This window comes from Gossypium raimondii, chromosome 5, assembly GCF_025698545.1.
Source record: "Gossypium raimondii isolate GPD5lz chromosome 5, ASM2569854v1, whole genome shotgun sequence".
Lineage (NCBI taxonomy): Eukaryota > Viridiplantae > Streptophyta > Magnoliopsida > Malvales > Malvaceae > Gossypium > Gossypium raimondii.
The window spans coordinates 25,185,299-25,210,501 of record NC_068569.1 but is presented as its reverse complement, the minus strand read 5'-3'; the positions used below and the strand labels follow the sequence as shown (position 1 = coordinate 25,210,501).

The following is a 25,203-nucleotide window of genomic DNA, read 5'->3' as shown; positions in this document are numbered from 1 at the left end:
GAACCCTAAACACAAGATAAGTAGTATAAGTCGAATATAAAGAAATAACAGAAGCAACGGTACAACTACGCTCACCTCTAATTTCGTCTCTCCATTAAATACTATATTACAAATGACTTTTAGTCTTGAAGACATCATCCCTTGTCTTCATCTTCAAAGAAAACAGAAGAAAGTAAAAGGAATCAAACTTCTTATCTTATTTAACACCATATGATCACAACCCCACTATTGCAAAGTGATAATTGATGGGGGGTGAACTTAACAAGGACGACGATTACTAATTAAGCCATAATCAGCACTTCTTCCAGACCTTGGGAGATACACTATTGATTCCGAAACTGCGCAACTTCTTTTACAAGAAGTGTAAAGATTAATAAACCCCAACCTGTCACTCATACTTCTTGTTACCTTACCTCCGGTCCACAGATTTCTTGCCGTTTCTTCGTCACCATCATGGTCTTCCTTGGAACACTCAACCAACGCCGCGAAAAATGGGTCCACCCGCCGGAAACTCTCTGAAGCGCCGGCGGATGCCTTTTTCCTGCTTAACATATCTTCGAAGCTGTAGGTTTTTGAGGAGGTTCGTGGGATAGTCGGGGGAGGCAATGGCAGTAACTTCATGGACTCTTTTCTGTTGTTGTGGTTATGTAGCTTCTTTGGGATCCCTGGTAACTGTTCCCAAGAAAATGGTACACCAGAGAATCGGAACGGAGTTGCGGGGCTGAGAGGCGAATCATCGGGAAAATACGTAGATCTCAGTGAGGATGATAACCAAGGGCTTTTGGTGGCCGGAATTATGGGGCCACATTCTTTTGCTGACGTTTGGTGATGATGCCCAAATTGAGTTGATGAGGAACCCATAGCTAGCTTTAGAGAAAATGAAGGGGGAGATCAATTTGTGTTGTGTTAGATGGTGTTATTTAATTTTGTTATCTGACCTTCTTATACCCATATTTATTTTATTTCATTAATCCACTCCTTGCTTTAATCAAATATACAACACACAATTTTAGGTTTAAATACATCTAATCTTTTTAAATTTTTACTTTATTTTCTCCTCTTCTAATTTTGCAATTATAAAAACACAATAACCCTCAGTTTTTACATGGTTTTATTTTCAATTTCGTCCAAAGTACATAAAATTATTAAAATTAAATTTTATATATTCAGAAAAGTTCCTATTTTTTCTAAATTCTCAAAAAAAATTGAATAAATAAAATTAAAAAATTCATTAATTTATAAAAATATAAAAAATTTCCAAATTCGTTTAACAAATGTGCTATTTTACTTCTTAAATCTGCTGAACTTTATTTTAAAATTTTAAAATATAAAGGTTTAACAAATATTAATATTTTTAATGCGAACATACAAATGTTACAATAATATCCATAATTTAAGTGAATTTATATTATCAATTCAAATATATGGTATTTTATATTGTGAACATATTTAAAAATTATGACATTAAATAAACTTCATATCATAAAATCCGTAATTAAATTTCTACAAACTTAGAAATCAATAATAAAATAATAAATAAATAAAGGATACACAGCTTAACTATATTTAATAATTAAATATATTTATATTTTATTAACAATTTAATAAATTTACAAATAAGATAAGTACTCATGAATAATATATTAAAAAGTAATATGTAATCCCATTGTAACGGTATAGAAAAGAATTATCAATATGGATGGGGTTGCATTATCAGATAAAGTTTAATGTTTATTTAATTTTATTATTAATAATGGTGTATAACTCTTTCTTATTTTTCAGGTGAAATTATAAGAGGAGGACAGAATCCTAACAGCAACGTGACTAGCACAACTTGAACCTAGACCACACCTAGAACAGTGAACACCCTAACTATCAGGCCAATATACAAAGTTCATCTCTTTCTTAATTATTAATATTAGAAGACAATATATTGTTTGGCGCAAATGAGGATAAAGAACTATAAGTAATGAGAATTATTATGTAATAATTAACATCCATTACAAATTTAACATTTGTGTTAAACACATAAAATTCTATATTTCATATAGTATTTTAAATTTGTATTTTGTTTCCACAATTTAAATATTTTATTTTATTTTATTAACTCTAGTAAAATCTATAAACTCTCCACCCCTTGCAAATAATTAACTAAAAATAGCCATTAATTTGTTAAGAAGATGTTAATTACTTTGGTAGTATAAATAGGACACTTTAATGACATATTATTCAAGCTCAAGAGGAAACTATTTCATGAAAAATCAATGGATTCAACACCTAATGTTGTGGTCGCTAAGGATGGCTGTGGGAAATATGATAGCATCACCGAGGCCTTGGCTGAAGTCCCTTTGAATAGTTGCGATCGATTTGTTATTCACATTAAGGCTGGTACTTACAAGGAAAAAATCATCGTGACCAAGAAGATGACTAATGTTATGTTCATCGGTGATGGCCCAACTGAAACCATCATCACTAATGACATTAATTGCATTAGGGATAATGTTAAAACATTTGGCACTGCAACTGTTGGTAAGTAGTATTATATACATATAACTTTTGGTGGTGAGGTGAGGTGACTAACTAGTATGCATGTTTGTGAAATATTGTAGGTGTGGATGGGGCTAGTTTCATGGCCAAGGGCATTGGATTCGATAACTCAGCAAGACCCGATGGTCATCAAGCAGTGGCTTTTAGGGCATCCTGTGATAAGGTCGTCATGCTTAATTGTCATTTCACTGGGTACCAAGACACCCTTTACGCTCACAAAGAGAAACAATTTTATAGGGATTGTCTCATCAGCGGGACTGTGGACTTCATCTTCGGGAATGGGGCAAGTGTGTTCCAAAACTGTCAAATCATTGTGAGGAAGCTAGGTGAAAACCAACACAACATGATTACAGCACACGGAAAGAAAGAAGAAGAAACTAACACAGCCATTGTGCTTCAAAATTGTACCATCTCGGGTGCCCCTGACTACCTACCGGTGAAGGACAAGAACAAGACATACCTTGGTCGTCCCTGGAAACAATTTGCCACAACTATCATAATGCAATGTCAAATCGATGACATCATTACACCAGAGGGTTACTCCCCCATGGAAGGCACCATAGGACTGGATACTGGTTACTTTGTCGAGTTCCAAAATAGGGGACCTGGTGCCAACACCGAGGGCAGGGTCACATGGAAAGCTATCAAGAAAATCGATATGGATGAAGCCATGAAATGGACTCCTCGTGTCTTTTTGAAATCTGACGAATGGCTGGCGTTCCCTTTGTTCCCGATATGTCCCTTGGAGTGTAAACTTCCCTTTTATATATTAAAAGTAAATAATATAGGGAGTTAAGTGAGATGGCAAGTATCTCTCCTACCTTAACCAGCAGTCGAGGGTTTGATCCTCGCCTTGGGAGTGGAGTAGCTTTAAAACTCATGGCCAGCATCTACCCCTTAATGGGCCTATAGAATGCGGAGGATTAGCTATTGGGCTCGACCTTAAGAAATAAAAAAAAAATTGAAACTTTTTATATTTTCTATATTTTTTTTATTTTTTTAAAAAATTATTTTTAAATACTTGAAACTTTTTATATAATTTTTTGGTTAAAATATGCTCCAAATCCTATACTCTTCATACATTTATAAGTTAATTTCTTTATTTTTATTTTCAGAATTTAGTTTTATTTTTCATATTTTAAAATTCAGGTCCAATTGTCAACAGCTTTTAAAATATTTCATTAAATTTGTTGGTGTGACATTTTAAAATAAAAGAAATACTCACTTAGTAGCCACGTGATAAAAAATGACGTTGAATTGGACTTGAATTTCATAGAAGAATTTTAATCGTGTCAACAATTAGACTTACATTTTCTAAATCTGAAAAGTAAAAGAACTAAATTCTAAATGTTTAAAAATACTAAGACCTAAAACATAGTTTAACCAATATTTTTATAATAACTGTTTATATAAATTCAAACATAGTTGTAACTTAAACATAATATGATTACATGAAATCGTCCAACCATACCATGTTCTTTAATATCTTATGCTAAAAAATTACAAAAATTACTTTCATCCTAACAAATTATAATTAGGTTTTCCTTTTAATCCCGACAGTAGTCTACAACATAAAATGAAAAAAAAAAAACAAAACCCCAATAAGGACAGAATGCGAATGATAATTCAGTGGGGTTAATATAGAAAGTTGTTGAGAGATGCTGCTGTTCATGGAGTTGACCCCAACCTACCTAGTGATAATTCATATTTTTATTTATTGAAAGATGAGACATTTAATATATATAATACTATTAATATTTGTTATATTTTTTTAGGAAAAGAGTAATATTTTTTTGTGAATATCACAAGTAGATATATATATATATATATATTTACCAAATTGTAAGTGTAGCAGACATGTGTTGTTAAAGAAACCAGAATAATCCAAACCTTAAACAGCGAGGAGCTGCATTATTTTTGGGCCAAAATTATTATATGTTTTCATAATTTCGATGCTGAATTGAGGTCCAATCTTCATGAATGGACAAATTTTCATTTTCAACATCACTTACCACCTTTCACTTTTGCTCACAATGTTTACTACAAAATGGTTTTCATCTCATAATTTATAATTTTTAAAATAGCTTTATAATATATTTAAGTAAATGTTAACATTTACAATTTTTTATTACTTTTTAAATAAAAAAAACACTTGTAATAATTTATACTAGTTTAAAATATGTAAGGATGTTTTAGTAATTTCATTGATTGAATTGGTGCCACACTTAAATAATAGTAAGTATAGATAGTTAGATTAGTCTAGAATTACTTTTGAAGAGTGTCGTGAAAAATGTTTTTAAAAATTGATTAATTTCATTCAAATTAATTTTAAATAAAATAATATGCACGTTAAATCAAATTTTATATTTTATATTATAATTTAAATAATTTTTTTCCAAAAGCATTTTTGAAGCACTTTTCAAAAACAATTATAATCATATGTATTTAAAAATACGCGATGTTGTAAAGTAAAAAATATATCTTTAAATGATTTTTGGATTGTTAATCTTATGCTTTAGGAAATATATCAACTTAAATTGTAATTAAAAATATATAAAATATTATAACTCAATATTAATATTTTGATATATGAAATATATAATTATATTTGTATATATAGACCATATTTAAGGTATTAAAATATAACCATTACAAAACAAACATATAATGTTATATATTTGAAACAATCTGTTTTTTACCAATCTCATTATAGGTTCGATAATATTACTCTTTGACACAATACCTAGAACTAGAACTACCCATAATCCCTCCTCAACTCATAAATAAGAGGATAATGCATTGACAACAATACCCATGCCAATCAAATTAAGACTCAATTGACTATATTTGAAACAAATTTTAAAATAAAAATACTTATATACCCAATATAAATATTATAAAAAAATATATTAAATGATAAATGAGGGTTAAAAGACTATATTTTAACTTGATTTTCCAAACTAAAAACTATAAATTATGAGATGAAAAACATTTTATCTTAAAAATTAATTATTTAACCTTGCTTATAACTTTTAAAAAGCAATGGTTTGTATGATTAAACGAAATCAAATCCTTGACAAGAATGGTCAAAATAGTTGAAAGTAATCTAGAATTTAGATGCTATATTACCAATAGTCTCCAACTACCTAGGCCTATCATCCTACTGAGGCATAATTATGCATATTAAATATTTGTTGGTGGATGATAAACAATACTTTTTGGTGAATGATAAATAATATTCCAGGTCAGTGCAATTTGCTGTTTTTATTGACGTTGCAATAAGTTTCGATTGTGTTGTATTTTTTAATTTGATTATTTTTATTTTTATTTTTAAAATTTATATTATGCAGTAAAACTAGGATATATATTGTTAAAGGAAATCAGAACTTTCAAAGATATTTTTTTTTTATTTGTGGAGATATTTTCGAAGAGGTTTAGATATGACTTTAAAGGGTCTGGATTAGTCCTTATTTCAAGGATAATTGATATGGGCGACATTTTAAAGATTAAGATTGATATTGAAGGTTGGATTTGATCTACTTCAACTTGATTGGAAGTGATCACTCAGTCTATGCAACATTGTTTGTCTTTGGAAAGGTGAGATTTTAACGTGCACAAATTCAAACCCCAATCCCTAGACAACTTTAATTATGTGTATCAGAAGGCTTGCATGCAAGCATTCTTATAGTCCATAGATGAGAAGGCTTGAAAAATCAATTGTACCTAGTTGGGTACCCCTTGAAACTACTAATGCAGATGGCACAACCATCGTTCTTAGTTTGCAAATGAAAATAAAGCTACAAGCTACAACCATCATTAAACAAAGTTGATCATCCATTCGTTTCATGCTTGTACAATGGATTCCATAGTTTTTGCAAGAGAAGCCACTTGTTCCTTAAGGGAAGAGTGCATGCTACCATCTTAACTACAACATCCAAACTTGATCATGAGCATTGATGAATGGTTGTTGTTAATAATTCTTCCTCTAACTCTTGAGTTGGAAAATACTTTAGATTTGGTTTGTTAAAAAGGTTCTTCTTGGGAGCCATTACAAATTTGATGAACTTAAACTCTGAAGAAAAGCAATAAAAGGAAGAGATCGTCCCACTGTGGCATGCCAGGAATTTGTACACAAAAATTTTGCGTCAAATAAGACCTAAAAGATTTGAGATAAATAAAATAGGTTTATTATCAAACTTGAGAGTTATGATTTCTGAATATTTCCTTTAATCCTTTTCTTCAACAAAGTTTCAATCAAATGGTCTTGAGATTTGATCTTGGATGGATGTAGTTCGCTTCAAGGGTTGTAGAGACTTAGCCTTGAAAATGGGTTTGGGAGTTTTTTGCTTTAGATGCCTTGAAAGTTGATTCAAGGATATTTGAGACTCGATATTGGATTGATAAGGTTTGCTTTGAGGGTCTTCGAGACTTTGATCTTGAAGAAAGGGTTCCATTAAGTTGACAAGATCAGATTGGAGAGAGTTTGGTCCTAGGGTCTTCAAGACATGATCTTGGATAGTTGAGTTTGTTTAAAAGTCATTGAGACTTATCATGAAATAGGAATTGATTTCTTTTGTGCCAGTGTAACAAGATTGGAGAGAGATTTTATCCAAGGGTGTGACAACCCGATTTTTAGTGATACTAGAAAATGTAGTTTCAGAACCTCATTTCCATAACCCGAGTGCGTAAATATTAAATATAAATATTTATGTGATTAGTATAAAAGTATATTGATGTTTGACCCATCAATTTTGTCTATTAATTACTTAATTAGGGTACAAGGACTAAATTATAAAAGTCTAATTGCTATAGGTTTCTAATTGACCAAAGGCTTGAGGACTTAATTTGCAATTAGCCAAAGGTCCAAAATGGTAATTAAACCATTTTTAACCATGTCATAGTGGATGATGATGGATTATAAACTAAAGTGTGATTAGTAATTAATTAAACTAATAAACTAAGGTTAATTAAGTTTAATTACTATATATACTTAGATGAGTGGAAAGAAAGCGAGAGAGTTCATCTTTTCCTACCTTCCATAGTCGAATATCCATAGTTAAGAAAAGAGAAATTTCAACCAAGTTTTATAAACCAAAGGTTAACATGCATTAGTGAATGATAATGATGATAGGCATTAACTGGATTAATAGTAAATTGATTAACATAAAATCTAATTAAATTGTTAACTAAAACTAATTAAAAGTTAAACAATAGTATAAATAGAAAATGAAGTGCGAAGAGAGATGAAATGTTGTCATCTTCTTCCCCAAAACCGTAGCAACTAAAGAAGAAAAAGAAAAAAAACTTAAGGTTTTGCAAGTGTTCGACCATACAATTAGGCATGGAAATTTAGTCCTTTTCCTGTATTCTTTTTTATATATTTGAGGTCATGGGAGCTTGATTTAGAAAATGAAAAAAATGTTGATAGGAATAGAAAATAGAATGTCCTTAATGAATTTTTGTAAAATCATATTCTAATTTGAGACCCTAAATTAAAAGTTATGCTTGTCCTGATTTTTGGGACTAAATTGAATAAATTATAAAATCTGTGTAATTTTTTATTTGATTCTAAAATGACTGGAAGTTGATTGTATGATATGTTTTGAGATTATTCGTAGCTAACAACAACACTGAATTGTTGAGAGGGAAAGGAAAAGCAAAAATTGTCGACGAGTAACGCGCGAAACCTCAGTTTGTACTTTGATGGTTTAGGATAGATATAATCGCTTGTATATATATGATAATTGCTTTATTAATCATTAAGGTAAGTATATGGTGATAGTATGAATTGTTTTGATTGAATTTGATGTAGGATATCAAAATATATGGCTAAAATGAATAAAATGAAAAATAGCATGAAATATTTGATTTATGTCACGTGAAATGGTAAATGGGTAAAAATATGTTGTATGGTAAGTATGACATGTTGTTTGATGATGAATTGGATTCTAGTTGTGATTATGATTGAGTAATGATATATGGGCTAAATTGCAAAACCAAATGTGATAAATGATTGTTATGCGACAGAACAGTGTATAGGGTATGAAAATATATATGTGACTGAATACAAAGTATGAATATACGAGTAAGATGATTACAGGTATGGAAATGCATATATGTAAAATTGTTTCCCATGAAACTTAGTAAAAAGTTAGGATACGATTGGCATGCTAATACGGTTATATGCACGCTTGTACGAGATATGTTATTATATAGAGTCCAGTACAGATTATATCAGGATCCAACATTTGTTGTGGATCATCGAGTATTATATGTCTATACAGAAACCTTGATGTGGTGGAGGGATGTATATACATATGATAATGTATTTGATGCCTAAGGGCTTTGCATTTCGGTGCTCTGGTGTGGTGTAGTTTAAACTCTTACGAGCTATCTGATGTGGTGTAGTTTACCTATATATCCAAGTCTGTTTTACTAGGGTTGCATCTGGCGTAACATTATAATTGGAATTGAAAAACTTGAAAATGTAATAAAATAAATTATTAATAAAATATAGTACCGAAATGAATATGAATGAGCAGAAAGAAATTCGGACGATATGTTGAACGAATTTTTTATATGAAATGAACTTGATATTGTGTAACACCCCAAACCCGGGCTAGATGTTATGGCCAAATCTGGAGAATTGCATTAAACTACTTCTGAAAAATCCAACTTTTAAGAATCAAGAATTCAAACGATCCAATAACATTTAAACGATAATAAGCAAACCATAAAATCCAGTCTTTAAAAAAAATAGCAATCCTAGAAATTAGTAACAGTGTAATTCCAAATAACATGATAAAATGATTAAGCGAAATGACCGAGCTCCCGATACGGCGACCCGCTTAAGTCTAAAGGTTACATGAAATTCAAACAACAGTCTAAATGAGCTAACGACTCAATGTGTAACTTATGTAACCAAATTAGTAAAAACAATCTCAATCATACTTCCAGATCTTTATTCGGTTAGATATTAGAATCAAAATCGGATACAAAACATATCGAATACAAATATAGAACATATCATATACAGATGCAGAATCTTACTCCCCATCCGCTACTCACCATCTCCATCCATACCTAAACATCATATAAGGTATCAAGTACCCATCCGTCCCTACAAAATAGTGACAATATGTCACGTTTCAGAATATTTGCAGTCTAGTTCCCAGATCAGAATGTTATAGATCGCCAGAATCATATATATATATATACGTGGCTTAACCACCAGAAACGGTAACTTTTTAAACTGCCCACACTTCCTCCTTTGCACAGATCCCAACCCAATGCAGATACAGAATTAACAAATAGAAAAGATGTATATACAATTATCTTGATTCAGATCTGTAACACCCTGGTTTTTGGGGTTAGAAGTTTTGATATTTATAGGTAAGGTCAGAGGCTAGATTAGACATGTGAGTCTGTTTTCGCGTTTTAGTGTCAGAATGGGCTTACTGGTCTGGCGGTTGGTTATATGTTAGTTTAGTTTGGGGTTCTAGGTTCAAGCCTCAGGTGTGTTTTGAGGGAATTACTTTGATTTAAGTTTTGTTTTGTTGAAAAATTTTAATATTTATTAAATATTTATTTAGTTTGGATTTTTATTTTTATTTTTAATCTTATTTTATTTTTTTCTTCTTTTTTTTTTTGTTGTTTGCACGTTCTCTCTTCTCCCTCACCATGGTTTACTTTCTCTTTTTTTTCTTCTTGGTTTCTTGTACCTTTGGACAAAAACAAAAGAAGAATGGTTTTGTTTTGGAAAGCTTCGGTTCTCTGTCGTCAAGTCAGCGTCTGGAAGTTTTGGTCACGAGTCAGGTGTGGGATTCAAACTTTTCTTTTTCATTAATGAAATTATGAATTGGATATGTAAAATACGGCAGTTATTGGTGTTTTCTGAATCGTTAAGTTTTGATGTTGGAGTTTGGTTTATTTTCTTGTATGTTTTTGGACTAAAGCGGATAGGAATTTTTTTGTTGATAGTTGAGGGATTGTTAAGAAATTTTGAGGTGGGTTTTAGGACTAGAGATGCTGGGAATGTGATTTTGAGAAGAAAAGTGCGGTTTGCAGCCAATTTCGATGTAGTTTCGTGACCACACGAGTGGCTACAAGGGCGTGTGCCCCCACTTGGATGATTCACACGGCCGTATACAATTGCAAATTAGGATTTTAAGTAAAATTTGGTGCCACACGATCGAATGGCCAATTTGGAGATTTAGGGATCCCACATGGGCTTTTGTTTTGAACACACGACCATGTCTGGTGGGCACACGGGCGTGTGAGAACCTCACATGGCCATGTCTTCCCTGTATCCTATTTTAGCACAAACGGACAGAGAGTTACACAACCGGATCACATGACCATGTCCCTAGGTCACACGGGCATGTGCCTCCTTCCACACGGGCGTGTGCCCCTCCACATGGGTGTGTTGACCCCCACACGGACTAGGCATTTCCACATGGCTAGAACACATGGCCGTTTGGCCCTATCTCGCCAAATTTTGTTTTGTGTCAAATTAAAGCTTGATTGCGATTCTATGTGTTCCGACTCTTAGCGAGGTCTTAACAAGGGTGATCAAAACTTTGATTCGGCCTAAAGTGGTGTGTTTTGTATAGATATACCTTTATTTAAGCATATTGTTTTATTGTTGCTTGAGGTTACTTTGCAATTGATACTGAATCCGGGTAAATGAATGTACGAATTTCTTATTCTAAGTGATTGGTGTGTGAGTGTTTGTGTGTAGTGCGCATTCTATGACTACACAGGAATTCTGTAACTGATTGACTAGATGTGAGTTTCTGTGTCTGAATGACTGTCTGGAAATCTTGTATACTGATTCTATACGTCTGTCTGCATATATACATTTGTATAAAACATTTAGGGTTTGGTTGTGAAGAGAAAGAAGACTGATTCTGATCTGATCTGGCAGTTTAACTGCAACATATCTGTACAATGGTTTACCATAATGCACTGTACTGCATATACATTAGCTTTGCTGCGTATTATTATCTGAGTAGCCTAGTCCACATACGTGGTGTGTAGGGATGGATGGGTCGTTCGAAGCCCTATGTGGTGTGTTTGGTTGGATGAGCTTAATTAGCTCTTTTGGGGTGTGATTGGGGGACGGAGTGGTGTCTGGCTGGATGGGTGGGTTCACATTGTTGCATTTTTTTTCCGCATTCTGTCTGATTGTGGGATTAATTGTTTATAGGCTGTTGTGTTTCGGTACTGATACGTTTGATTTGTTTGTGATGAGAAGTGTTTTGGTATCGACCCGTTTATGAGATTACCAATTGAGTGTTCTGGTTGTATGATATGGTGTGCTTGATTGTTACATACGATTGAGAGGTTGATACTGTGTTTACCTTCTGGTTCTGTATTTCTCTGTAAGTGCGTTTCGCTCTTGAACTGCTATATGGATTTCTGTTATATAACTCTGATGTTAGTCACGTTTCGAACTCACACTGAGCTCATGTAGCTCACCCTCTTAGTGTTTCCCATTTCAAGTACACTTCCATTTTCTGTAGCTGGACTCGGTATGCGAAGGTCTCAGAAAGTCACAGTTAAAAACAGGCTTTAATAGTATTTTTTATAATTTTCGAGTTTATAATTAAACAGTTTTGAATTGTAAATACTGTTTTGAAAACTGTGGTACAAAATTCTGTATTTTATGCATGTAAGCGACATTGAGACTGTTTTTTTTTTCTTTTTTGAAATATCAGGATTTTATAACTGAAAGTTTTATGTAACTTAAATATTGTTTTATTTTTTAGCTTGTCAAACTAAAATTTTCCTACAATCACTTCGGTGGTCAATGTGACCTCCGGAATTCGGTCTAAACTTCTAGGCTGGGTTTTGGGGAGTTACAAGATCATATTTCGATAATGTAGATCATACTCAATTAACATATATCACATCGAATATAAGTATAGTTATGAGGTTATTCATTATCAGATCATCATATATCAAATTATGTAGCCTAATTCAGATCACATGAACCCTACGGTTAGCCTACATTCGATTAGAATGATGTTTACAAACCTAGGGAAAATTTTTTATTTTTGGCCCACAAGCCCGTGTGGATTCACACGGCCTGGATGTCTAGCTCGTGTGGCCGATATTAGTGTTGCACACGGTCTAACACACGGTCGTATAACTCAAAATAGAGAGTTACACGGTCTAGCACACGTCCATGTGACTCAAAACCCAAAAAGTCTCTCACACGGCCTGGACACATGCTTATGACTCTTGCCCATGTGACTCTAATTCCAAAACGGTCTCTAGCACGACCTAGCACATGGTTGTGTGGCATCAACAAACATGAATTTTAACTTTTGTTGTTCACAAAATTCTCAATTTTTGTTACACACCTGATAGAGATTCAGCGTAGAGGCAATAGAAAAGATTTTGGAACCTAAAAACAAGAATCAGTTGACTATTCAGAAAAAATAATCAAACCAAAACGTTAATTAGCCAATTGATTATTTCGTTTGATTTGGATATGTAGCATGTTGATTTTTGAAACAACAATTTATCACGTTGCGATGACGAACCCCTAACGTCACGATGAGAAACAACTCAGGGTTCACATTGCAACTCGAAACTTTGTAATATTTACAATTTGATCCATATTGACCCCCAGGTTTGCAGAAGAGCTTTAGTAAGTTTGTATTTAAATGTATAATGATGTTAAATTGAATGTTTTGATTGTAGTTATTCTGACAACGAATGTGATATAATGTAGCTTGGACCCAGTGATCGAGTTAGGTAATGGGGTGTTACATGTACCGTCAATTTTCCATTACCATTTAACGGTTGAGTGACCAATTAGATCAATTTCTTCTTCTTCTTTTGTGACCAAAATAAGAACAATCATTATTTAAAATGACTAACAGAGTAGTTTACCCACAATTTAAAAAAAAAACAAAAAAAAGGAAAGAAATTACAATATAGATTGTAGAATAATGCAGTAAAAAATAATAAAGTTTATTAAATATGTGATTAGTGGTTGCTTGTTGGAGTGTTCAAGAGACTAGTGAATGAAGATTTGAAACCCAGGTGGACAAGTTAATAATAAATTAGAAATGGGCAGTCGGCTACGTTTTGTTGTTTCCAAACCAAGATCCCTTATTTAATAATTAATGGCATTAGTTTATACTGTCGTTACCCCAATATTTTTATTGGAACAGTTAAACCCTTGAATTAATTAGCTACAAATAAGGGTTTGCAACCTTTTGGCGGTTAATTGTTTGGTAGGTTGTTCATCAATAGTTATTGGTAAATGATATTTATTTCCCTTCTTTTCCTAGGTTGGTTACCAAATTATTACCATCTTAAAACGTGCTTTATATACTAATTGATATTAGGTCAGTGTTACATTATTACTATCACATCTACATTATACTACAATAGAAAAAGTTTTTAACTATAAACTATTACGCATTAGGTTGGGTTGATTAAATTTAAAAGTTAAACTATACTCTAATCCTACTTAGAAAAATTCATATTTTAATCAGAAATTAGTGACATTAACTATTTGGAGTAATTAGTAACATTACAAAATACAATGGCCAAATTACATTAGAAATTAAAGTGTAATAGTTAAATTTCATAGAGGATCAAAATTAAAATTGAATCATTTTTCTAAAATTGCAACAACAAAAAAAGAAAAAAAGGTAAGACCAATGCAAACCTAAAGGAAATAGGAAATCACGTATCAATATGTAAGACTTTATAACAACATAACATTTTAATCGAAAAGTTAACGATATTAACTATTTCAACTAATTAATAACATTATAAAAATACAGGAGCCAATTTATATTAAAATTAAAGTATAGAGATTAAATATTAATTTTAGACATATTAGAGGGGCCAAAACTAAAATTTAACTATTTTACTAAAATACAAAAGGAAAAGAAATATAACCTAAAAATAGAGGACCCAGAATTGTAATTTAACCATTCATAACATAATGTAAAAGGAAAAGGAAAAAAGGCATGAATGGCTAGACATGTGTCGGAAAAGAAACGGCTTCCTTTTATATATGGGTATTAGTATGATTCTCAGTTCTCACCACGCTTTACGTCGAGTTAAATATTTTTTTAATTATAGAGTAAAAATTTAAAAATTGTAATATTAAATTATTGTATAATTTATATATTTAGAATTTAATTTTCATATTTTTATTATGGGTAAACTACACCCATGGTCACTTTTGTTTACCTTAGGTTACATTTCAGTCACTTATGTTTGAAATGTTACGTTTTAGTCACTTACGTCATTGTGTTGTAACATTTTAGTCACTGAGCCGTTAATTGTCGTTAATGGTGTAATGGTAAGCTGACGTGGCACGTTAAATTATCATTTCAAACAAAAATTTTAGGTTAAATTATACAATTGGTCCCCATAATTTTTCGTTATTTGTTTTCTTTATTTTAGGTTAAATTTTAACTTTCATTATTTGTTTTCTTTATTTTCCATTCTCTTCTGCTTCTCCCTCTGTTTTCCTACCTTCTTTATTTATTTTAACATACCAAGAAGTCGAATTGGTAGTGAAGAAAGAAGCATGGTATGGGTTTATGGGTTTTGGTTATAGGCAAATGATGATAGTCGATTTCCTACTTCTTTTTTCACTGCCAATTCGACTTCCTAATATGTAAAAAGAAATGGGAAAGATATGAAAACAGAGGGAGAAACAAAAGAGAATGGAAAAAAAGAGGAAAGTTTAAAGAACATAAAATAAAAAAAATAAATTAATTAAAATGAAAAAAATATGGGGATCAATTGTATAATTTAACCTAAAATTTTGTTTGAAATGATGATTTAACGTGCCACGTCACCATTAACAACGATTAATGGCTCAGTGACTAAAATGTTACAACATGATAACGTAAATGACTAAAACGTAACATTTCAAACATAAGTGACTAAAACGTAACCTAAGGTAAACAAAAGTGACCATGGGTGTAGTTTACCCTTTTATTATTAGGAATTTAATCTTTTATTTTTTGAATTTGAAAATATAAGTCTATTTATTAACACTGCTAAAATTCATTTTTTAAATTTTCGTGTGATAATTTAAAATTAAAAAATAATCACTTTATACGCATGTAACAAAATAGACTTGAATTTAATAGAGAATTTTAATAATATTAACAATTTTAAAAATTCACATTCACATCAACATTTTAATTGAAATAAAATATTTAAATTAACTAATAACATTATAAAAATTGAGGTATTAAATTATTTCAAAATTGAAATATAAAGATTAAATCTCAAATTTAAATAAAATATAAACCCAAAATTATCCTTCTATAATCTAAAAAACAAAAGATTTCACCCCATAAAATTATGATGTGAAGCAAGAAAGGTCGGCCTTCCTTTATATATTAATATAGATTAACCCCATAAGATACTTGTAATTAAATTTGAATTTTGCGATAGCGTTAATTAATTAATTTGTTTATTGCTATATTTTACTCAATCAAATAATATATTATTACTCATCTTTTGCATTTAACCAAATAAATCTTTGTTTATTTCATTCTCGCCAAATAATTATTTGACTTCTTCAAATGTATTTTATTGTAAGAATCAAATTCTACATGATATATATACATGCATAAGTAATTTATGCACCAAGGATTTTGGATCCTTATTTGATTAAATCTTAATTTGATTAGTACTAATATTATTGTCCGTGTATGAAGACGTTAGTTCAAACACAATAAAACATATTTATCTTCTTATTTAAAAATTAGATAAAAACGTCTATGAAAAATCATGATTAACCCCACTTTTGTTGGGGTGGAAGTTTAGTTTGTCATATTTTTTTAATTAAATAGTACAAAAATTAAATTTATGGGAAATGTTTATTTCTATCCCGTGTTAGATAAGGATGTTATAATATTAGGGTGGGATAGTGTCACATGGTTTGAATTTATATGAGGGTTGGATTAAAATTAGGAGAAATCGAAGATAGGAGGTATTGGGGTGATATGCAGAAATTCTTATGGTAAGTTACTTGCTGGTCTTACGGGATAAAATTTTTCTTTAGTAAAAGAGTAGGGATTGTTGTCCAAAAGAAATGAGAAAATGTTGTGTATGAAGTTGACGTACAGATTGTAATCGAAGATGTTTCCAACTAACTAATTTTAAATATTAAATATAAAGAACAGTTAACTAGAAAGTGACTTTTTCTCAACACTAACGGTGCAGTACAATTGGAATCCGAAAATACAGCTTGAAGGAATACTTTGTGATAAAAATGGAGGTTGGATCGCTGGATACAACCGATATCTTGGAAAGTGCTCAATTTTTTATGCCGAACTTTGGGACATTTTGGAGAGGCTTAAGCTAAGTCAACGCAAGGGTCATAATAAGATTATAATCCAATCTAACAACTTGGAGGTGGTTAGAGCAATCCAAGGAAGCACCTCCACCACTTCGAATTCGGCTTTGATTAAATTAATTCAGAATATTTTGTTACAAGAAGAACAGTGAATCTTGCATTACATAACTAAATAACAAAATTAAGTTACAAACTGCTTAACTAAACTAGCTTTGGCTAAAAAAGAAGATTTACAGATTTTCTATCTTCCTCCTAAGGTGATTTTAGATCTTAAAACTGATAAGTCAAAAGGGTATTTTTTTTTTCTTTTCAGAATATCCATATGTAATTAGTTAGTAATGTTATTTTTCACCAAAAAGAAAATTAAAAAATATGAAATCTGCAACCCTATATATCAAATGGGTTTCACCAAAAAAACTTAACCAAATGGTGGATTTTGGGCTTTAGGGATTAAGGGCATGACTCTTTTTCTCTTTTGAATTTTTTTTTTTCCATTTTGCCCATTTATAATGCATCATGAGTCACGATATAAGAAAAACAAAACAAAACCTGACAGATGTATCAAAGTTACATAAGTAAAACTCTACAACTTTTCGCAATAAAAATGACCAAATTTTTGTACTTCAACAAAAAACTACAAATTCACTAATGACAACTATTTCTTCGTAGTTTCTTATGATTCTTCAGGTGCAGTTAGCGTGATACAAATTCACCACTCAACATAAATTTTTAGACCAACCTGAAACAAATCTTTCTTTTTCAGGCCATTTTGAAAAACATTTACAATTATAAGGGCCTTATACAAATAACAAGAATCTGTAACCTATAACTCCAAGGCTCAGCCTTTGATGCGCCGCAATGCAAGGTAAGCCATCAACCTATATCCTATGAACATTAGAATCAAAATTCCGACGCTCAGTTCAGGCCTAATTTGCCCCGCAATGTCTTGATCGATGAACTTGCAGCTAACCGTACTACTTCCACGGTGCGAGCAACCCAACAACGGTGACACTTTCTTGCCATCGCCGTATTGGACATTGAGGAACAGCTTGTAGCTATAATATGTTGTAGAAGCATACTTGATCCATGCCATGCATGATGGGACCTTATGCACGTAGTACCCTCCTGTTAGAACAAATGCTAGCATTGTGACTGTAACAATTGTAGAAGCCTGTTTGGCATCCATGATCAATGCGCCTAATGCGAGGCCAAGCCCTTGCGAGACGAGCACGTAGCCGAGAAGAACCAACAATGTCAATAGGAATGCCACCAGATCGGGTTTCAATCCAGCCATCCAATATGTCACAACAAGGAAAACTGTGGGGAGAATGAGCTCCATGGGGAGGTCTCCGATTATCCGTGCCATGAAATAGGAAGACAGAGTGTACATACCCGAAGCACGCTCTTTCATGAAGATAGCACGTTCTTGAGGAAACGCGAATACCGCATTAAACGATGGCAAGACACCCCAAAAGATGGAAATAAAGAAGAGGAGACCGAGACGGTCTTGGATGTCTCTATAATCTGAATGCCACCACATTAAACCGGCCAGTATTGCGGCGCTAATTACTTGGAAGACTCGGAGGGTGTTGAATGATTCTTGCTTTCTTTCTTTAAGGCTTCTTCGAAGCAGAATGCTGAATTGATAGAACCATGTTGAGAGATTGACTCTGTTGCTGTTCCTGCCTTGTTCGGAACAAGGGGTGCTGATGAAATACGAGTCTTTTGCCGAAACAGGGGTGATCTCCATGCAAGCAGCTCTAACTTTTGGAGCCAACAGGGTGTTGTAAGAAGCAATGAGGGTTTGCTTTACATTTGGCCTCTCTCTTTCGCTTACTCCATCAACTTTACACACACCTGAAACATATACAAGGAAATTTAGGATCTAATCGACAAATAATTCATTTCAGTCATGATCTTCTTTATTATTTATTTTTCTTGAGTATTCATATTCAAACATGAGTTGGGGGTATGATCCTCTGTTTATTACAGACCTTTTAAAAAAATTATACTTATATCCAACACCACTATTTAACTAAAAATAAACAATCTGGCATTAGAAACAAGAGTGTTGTAATGAATATGATTCTCTAAAATTTGCATATATTCTTAAAAGTGATTAAAATAAAGCTTCATGTATTATTTTAAATTATAAAGCAGCCTAGCCCCAAGTGTGGATGACAAATATCTGTCCAAAACTTTAGAATATTAAATAAAATCAGTCAGTAGTGTGAAGAACAGGGACTCTAAGCATATACTTAATGTAACGTGTATGAATATGGATGAACATGAGTTGAATCAAAGCATTTAGAATATTGTTCCAATTATACACGTATCAAAACATTGTACAATTAAGAATTTCGATAAAGTTGGTCGAGTGGGGGGTTAGATTTCCTTTACAGCAAAAAAGTTTTAGAAAGAAAATCTTGTTTAAAGAAATATCATCAACAGTAAAGTTCAGCAAAACAAGGACAGCACCATTGAAATTAAAATTTATTGTTTGACAATTTATACTAAATATTAGTAAAAGAAATAGTAGGAAAAGTAGCACCCAGTATGAAATAATTTAATGGATAATAGCATATATGGCAGCAAAGTTATTGAGTAAGGCTCAGAAAAGCTAAAAATGAAGATTAAAAGCTGACCAGTGTTGGTGGGTAAGGTGGGTCTCCACTCGGGTTTGGTGCTGCCCCTGCCACTATGGTTGGGCCACCACTTGCTTATATATATGTATGTATATATATATTGACAAATTTAATCTCCACTTTTATGACATTGGGTGTTAGGAAGATGCAAAGAAAACGACATACGTGTTGGTCTTCAAACATATCCCAACACCTTAGTTGGAGAATAGTTGGGGTCTTAAAAGAAGGGAAAAAAAAGGTAGAAATTATGTTTCAATCTTTATACTAAGAATGAAGGTCAAGTTTCGACAAGTGTAAAGGTGGAATAGGGACAGCCTATGGGACCAAATACAGCAATTATTTGATAAGCTATAGTAAGAATTATTGGCTAGAAAGCACCTTTAGCTTTACATACAAAATAAGATGTTTTCTAACGCTATCAATGGCGTCATTGGTCATATAACCTTTTCTTTTTCCCTTTATAAAAAATGCATACTAAAATCTTTTCCTTAAGATCATATTGTCCAAGAGTTCATACCATAAACTCAATTACTATTTGCTGCACCAAAGATGGAAACATGTCCAACACCACTTCATCCACAATTGGCTACATAACATAACTTTTGTAGACTATATGGATCAGTGACGCTCACCATCATTTTATTTGAGATTTTCATAATATATAAATCTGTAAGTTATTAGTAAACAAGATGATGAATCATTACTTTTATCAAATTATATAAAATAAAAAAGTAATTCATCAATTGTACTTTTTGCCTTAAATATCTTTTCAGCTCGTGCAATTAAATACTAATAACATTTCTCATATATATAATACATGCTACAGTGAATAATAATATATTATGGAGAGCTATCCATGTGTAGGTATTAAGGTCTAAACCATTTTTAAACAATAAAAATGGCATTAGATTTTGACCTATGATTTAAAAATATTGAAGAAACAAATATTACTACATTGATCTAAGATTAATTTCCTTTGAAGTTGGGACCTTAGAAATAGAGAAGGAGATCATTAAATCCAAGTCATAAATCACTTATATTGTAGTGACACCATGCCACCTACTCCCAATGGAGGAACCCCACTGAATTAATTCCAAAACGGAATGTAGACAATTAAACCATTCTTGCACTCACTGCTGTGTGGTAGAAAAAAAATAACCCAGATTTTATTATGTTGTAAAATTTTGTCAAATCCAATAGTAGCGTGCCTTCTTGTGAGAGACATATAAGTGGCAAGATCACTCATTCAATGAAGGCAGACAATGGCCACCCTAAAGATTAGCTGATGAATAAATGATCAAATTCGTGGTGTATAATCATCGAATGAGCTAAGCTTTAAAGCTAACAATCACGGTGCGTCGGCTATGAAAAATCTTCATCAATAAAAAAGGTAGATTTCTTTGGACGGAGGGAGGGGCCATTAGAAAAGACAGGAAAAAGAATATCGCACTATCCATTTCTATCCACCTTATTATACAGTTTCACAACCTTTATTTAATACACTGACCCACCACTCATTTACCCATATTTTAATTTTTGAAATCTTTCTCGCAAGGGGAATTTATATGAGATATGATCTTAGTCTTAATGATGGAAAGTGTTGTGTTCCCCCCCTATGGGTTTTTCCCTCTTTCTATACTTAGTGAAAATTGAAGAAAAGAATTTAACTCTACAGCAAGTAAACAGCAGCAAGAAAACGGAAGTAGAAGGGAATTGAGCTCGTTCGTAAATATTCGAGTTAACTCAGCTATAACTAATGAAAAGAAAGCAAACAACAGAAAAAAGAAGTTGAAGCTGACGTACCGTTAGCGAGATCAAGGAGGAAATCGGCAGGGTTCATAGGGAAAGACGGTGAGAATCCAATGGACTCGAAATAACTCATAGCTTCACTTCCCTTGCCGAAATACAAGCTCCTTCCTTCACTCAAAACCAACACTGAGTCAAACATCTGATAAACTCGGCTAGATGGTTGGTGCATGGATGTGACTATTGTCTTCCCCTTTTGAGCCAACGAACCCAAAATCGAAACCAACCGGTGTGCCGCTGTGGAGTCCAAACCCGACGTCGGTTCATCAAGAAGCAGCAGACTAGGGTTTATAAGCATTTCATGAGCTATACTTACTCTTTTCCGCTCTCCACCCGAAATCCCACGTATAAAACTGTTCCCAATGATTGTGTTTTCACATTTCGATAGCCCCAACTCGGATAAAACCGTCTCAGCCACTGAAATCTTCTCCTTGGTCGACAGGGTGTTTGGTAACCTTAAAAGGGAGCAAAACACCAAGGTTTCACGAACTGTTAAGTGAGGGTAAAGCACGTCGTCTTGGGTGACGAATCCAGTGCGTTTTGCCATTTGTTTAGTGGGTTTTTTGTTGTTGGCAAGCAAGGTTCCGGTGAAATGACCATGGCCGTGTTGTAGCCGACCAGCTAGGGCATTGAGGAGAGTAGATTTGCCGCTGCCTGAAGGACCAAGGATAGCCAACATTTCTCCTGGTGAAACCATGCCGGTGATATCGTTCAATATTGTCCTCTTTTGGGCCCTACTCATTGTTCCTTGATCAGAGGGTGCTGATCCATGGCTAAGCATGCGTTTAATACTGCGACCTTGGGTGTTGGTTCCCTGTACCTTCACCTTATAGCTCACGTCGATGAACTGCATGAAGAAAACATAGATAAGAATATTATTAGAAAAGGTCAAATAAGAAGGTCAAAATGAATGGTAAGAAACGAAAACGAGTCAATGATTGGTTGACTCGGGTAGTTCAACACACTGAACTCACTCGAGATTTCTTTTTATTTACCTTGAGAGTGATAGGATAACAAGAAGCCATTAATGAAGGGAGGTGATCACGCAAATCTCGAGAAGTATCTTTTGAATGACATGGACCATCCAAAGTGGGAGTAGGACTAGGAGTCTCCAAACCACCAAAACCCGGCATTATTTTCCTGCTTTCCTTTTAACTTTTTCTCGGGAAAGGAAAAGAAAAACTAGTGAGCAAGAGAGAGAAGAGGCACAACAAAAGGAGTTAAGGAGAGAAATGAGTGAAGAATTTGAGAGAGGAAGGAAAATGGGGGAGGGGGGTATTTATGTAGGTAAAAAAGATTAAAAAAGATAAGGGGAGTGGGTGCCACGCAATGGAAATTGTCCAAAGCCAAAAAAATAAGTGCTACGTGGAAGAAGAACAACACAGATGGCAGCTTGGCATGGTTGGTTCATGGGAAGTGCGCTATTAAACGGCGTTCCCTTCTCTCTCTTTCGTAAGTAAACTAGGCACAGGGGAGGAATTGCTGCATGTTTTGTCAAAACTGAAAAAAGTTCATTTAATGAACCTAAGTTAGTGGAAGCAATTATTATTTCCAAGTGTTGATGGTAGGTTCGGCCGCAGCTCATTCCTCTTTCTTTTTTCTCAGTCCAGGTTCCATTAATTTATATTTTTCTACAATTAAATAAATTTTTAATTTCTTTATCGTATAGGATAAATTGTTCTTCTCTAAACAAGTCTAATTATGATGTATTTTATTTCATTAAAGAGCAAAGAGCACAAGCACAGCAAAATCAAGCTAATAGGTTTTGGCACACTTGATGTTATACCTAATGTTAATCCTTCAAATCAAGTTTCTTTGAGTCGGATTTAGTATTTTCAATAGAAGTCCATATTATAATGGGATATAGTACAATGCAATTTTAATGATACATATGTTTGTTGTTATAAGCTTTGATGATCAAGATTGTGACGGTTCACATAAATATGTTGAGAGTAATTTATGAGTTTAGCTGAGTTTTAGGTATCTGGAAATATTTTATTAGTGAGGGGTTATATGGATTCGAGTGTTTGTATTTAGGTAGGTAAGATTTGGGAAATTTTCTCTACTAAACCCTTGATCAACTTGTTACTAAAATCTAGACAATTGGTATTAAGAATTCCAAATGCCACAAAATACGAATTTACAATTTTTGAAATAAACCAAAGAGAATCCTTATTACTTCTCAAAGTTATGTAAATGCATAATATCTTATAAATAGACTTAGGTTCCTTTTCAACCAACTCACAACCAATCACATATAATTATAAACTAAATGCACAACAATCTATATAAATAAATATCATATGAACTTACCTGCTTAAAACAGCAAATAAGTTAAATTTTCAATGACCGATTTATCATTATTTTGGTTTTTCCCGATTATTTCTCGTCTCGATCCAATTCTTGATCTATTCAATTATTTCATTCAATTCATCAACTTCAAACATTTATACATTGTATCATGGTATGGATGAACCTATGAAACTTCATTTTCAATACTCCTAAAGTTTTACATTTTATTCAATTTAGTCTCTAAAACCGAAATAGTCGTAACTTTCAATTTTGAGCTTCAGATTGAAAACTAACCTCAATTACATTCATTATAGTCTCTATATTGTCTATAATTACTGAAATTTCACATCAATTTCAAAATTAATTCACTTTAGTCCTTATGTACAAAAATAACAATTTAAACATTACAATTTAGTCCTTTTTCACATCTAAGCTTAAAATCTATCAAATTGACACCAATTTCTTCAAGAAATCAACAATGACAACATTCAAAAACTTTAACAGTTTTACAAATTGGTACATGGGCTAGCTAAGTCAAGCTCCCATGACCTCAAAAACATTAAAAAAATACAAGAAAAAAAACTTAATTAAGCTTACCAAATAGTTGTCGAAAGTTGAAACCCTTAAAACTTCATATTTATTTTATGGTGGACGATTTAAAGGTTGGAGAAGAAAAGAGTTCTCTCTTTCTTTCCACCGAATTTGGCTTTTTATAATATAATTATATTTTAATTAATTTTCAATTAATCACTAATTAGCTTCCTAACCAAATGTTTAATGTTTAAGCCACCAAAGTCCACTAACATATAATGTAAAATGGTTTAATTGTCATTTTGAACCTTTGGTTAATTACAATTTAAGTCATTAAGTCTTTAGCCAATTAAAAACTCATAGTAATAAAACTTTTCCAATTTAGTCCCTGTACCTTAATTAAGCAATTAATAGGAAAAATTGATGGACAAAACTTGAATATTCTATTATACCAACTTCGTAAATATTATGAATATTTACAAACTTGATTTACGGAAATGAGATTTCAAAATCACCTTTTCTAACACTACCGAAAATTGTATTGTTACATTTAGAGTGTTGTCCACTTGTTGAGCATGCAAGAAACATGTGTTGCAAAATGATGCAACTTAAGCGTGGTGATCATGTAGTGTTTGCACAAGCAATTCATTTTGGTAAAGTAGCTACTTCACTATAAATAAATGGAGCTTTTTTTTTTCCCTCTAGTTAAGGTGGTTGACTTGGGTAAGGCCCCAATTTGAGGTTATAAAGTAACCATCGTCGATAGCCAAACTTAATAATTCGTCTTCATCAATAGTTATTTTTTTATCAAATGTCTTCATTGAGTTACAAATTTGATTAGAGATCTTCATTGAAATGCAAATGTAACACCTGAAATTGGGGTTAGAAGGAATAATGTTTGTAGGATGAGTCAGTAATTTTAAATAGACTTTTATGATTTTCTTTGCAATTTAGGGACAAGAATGAGCTTAATGGTTTAATGGTTAAGCATTTGGTTACTACGTGGTCTTAAGTTTGAATCTTATTATG

At 32.5% G+C, this 25,203-nt stretch overlaps 3 protein-coding genes across 3 annotated transcripts; 1 reads left to right on the top strand and 2 right to left on the bottom strand.

Annotated features, from left to right (window-relative positions):
- LOC105770351 (uncharacterized) lies at window positions 1-934 on the bottom strand. The gene has a single exon (XM_012591517.2). The coding sequence runs from the start codon at window positions 859-861 to the stop codon at window positions 259-261; it is 603 nt and encodes a 200-aa protein (XP_012446971.1). The 5' UTR covers window positions 862-934; the 3' UTR covers window positions 1-258.
- A 1,330-nt stretch (window positions 935-2,264) lies between these two features.
- Window positions 2,265-3,343, top strand: LOC105770350 (probable pectinesterase/pectinesterase inhibitor 58). The gene is made up of 2 exons (XM_012591516.2): window positions 2,265-2,529; window positions 2,610-3,343. The coding sequence occupies exons 1-2, from the start codon at window positions 2,265-2,267 to the stop codon at window positions 3,341-3,343; spliced, it is 999 nt and encodes a 332-aa protein (XP_012446970.2).
- A 14,147-nt stretch (window positions 3,344-17,490) lies between these two features.
- Window positions 17,491-22,824, bottom strand: LOC105770349 (ABC transporter G family member 25). The gene is made up of 3 exons (XM_012591514.2): window positions 22,347-22,824; window positions 21,349-22,198; window positions 17,491-18,757 (listed from the first exon to the last, which is right to left on the bottom strand). The coding sequence occupies exons 1-3, from the start codon at window positions 22,482-22,484 to the stop codon at window positions 17,739-17,741; spliced, it is 2,007 nt and encodes a 668-aa protein (XP_012446968.1). The 5' UTR covers window positions 22,485-22,824; the 3' UTR covers window positions 17,491-17,738.
- Window positions 22,825-25,203: the final 2,379 nt, after the last annotated feature.

Excerpts from the sequence above, each read along its gene's own strand:
- LOC105770351 (XM_012591517.2), bottom strand. The coding sequence starts at position 861 with ATGGGTTCCTCATCAACTCAATTTGGGCATCATCACCAAACGTCAGCA.
- LOC105770350 (XM_012591516.2), top strand. The coding sequence starts at position 2,265 with ATGGATTCAACACCTAATGTTGTGGTCGCTAAGGATGGCTGTGGGAAA. Across the intron at positions 2,530-2,609 it reads ATTTGGCACTGCAACTGTTG|GTGTGGATGGGGCTAGTTTC; the intron begins GTAAGTAGTATT and ends GAAATATTGTAG.
- LOC105770349 (XM_012591514.2), bottom strand. The coding sequence starts at position 22,484 with ATGCCGGGTTTTGGTGGTTTGGAGACTCCTAGTCCTACTCCCACTTTG. Across the intron at positions 22,199-22,346 it reads GTTATCCTATCACTCTCAAG|TTCATCGACGTGAGCTATAA; the intron begins GTAAATAAAAAG and ends TTCTTCATGCAG. Across the intron at positions 18,758-21,348 it reads CCTCCTTGATCTCGCTAACG|GTGTGTGTAAAGTTGATGGA; the intron begins GTACGTCAGCTT and ends TATATGTTTCAG.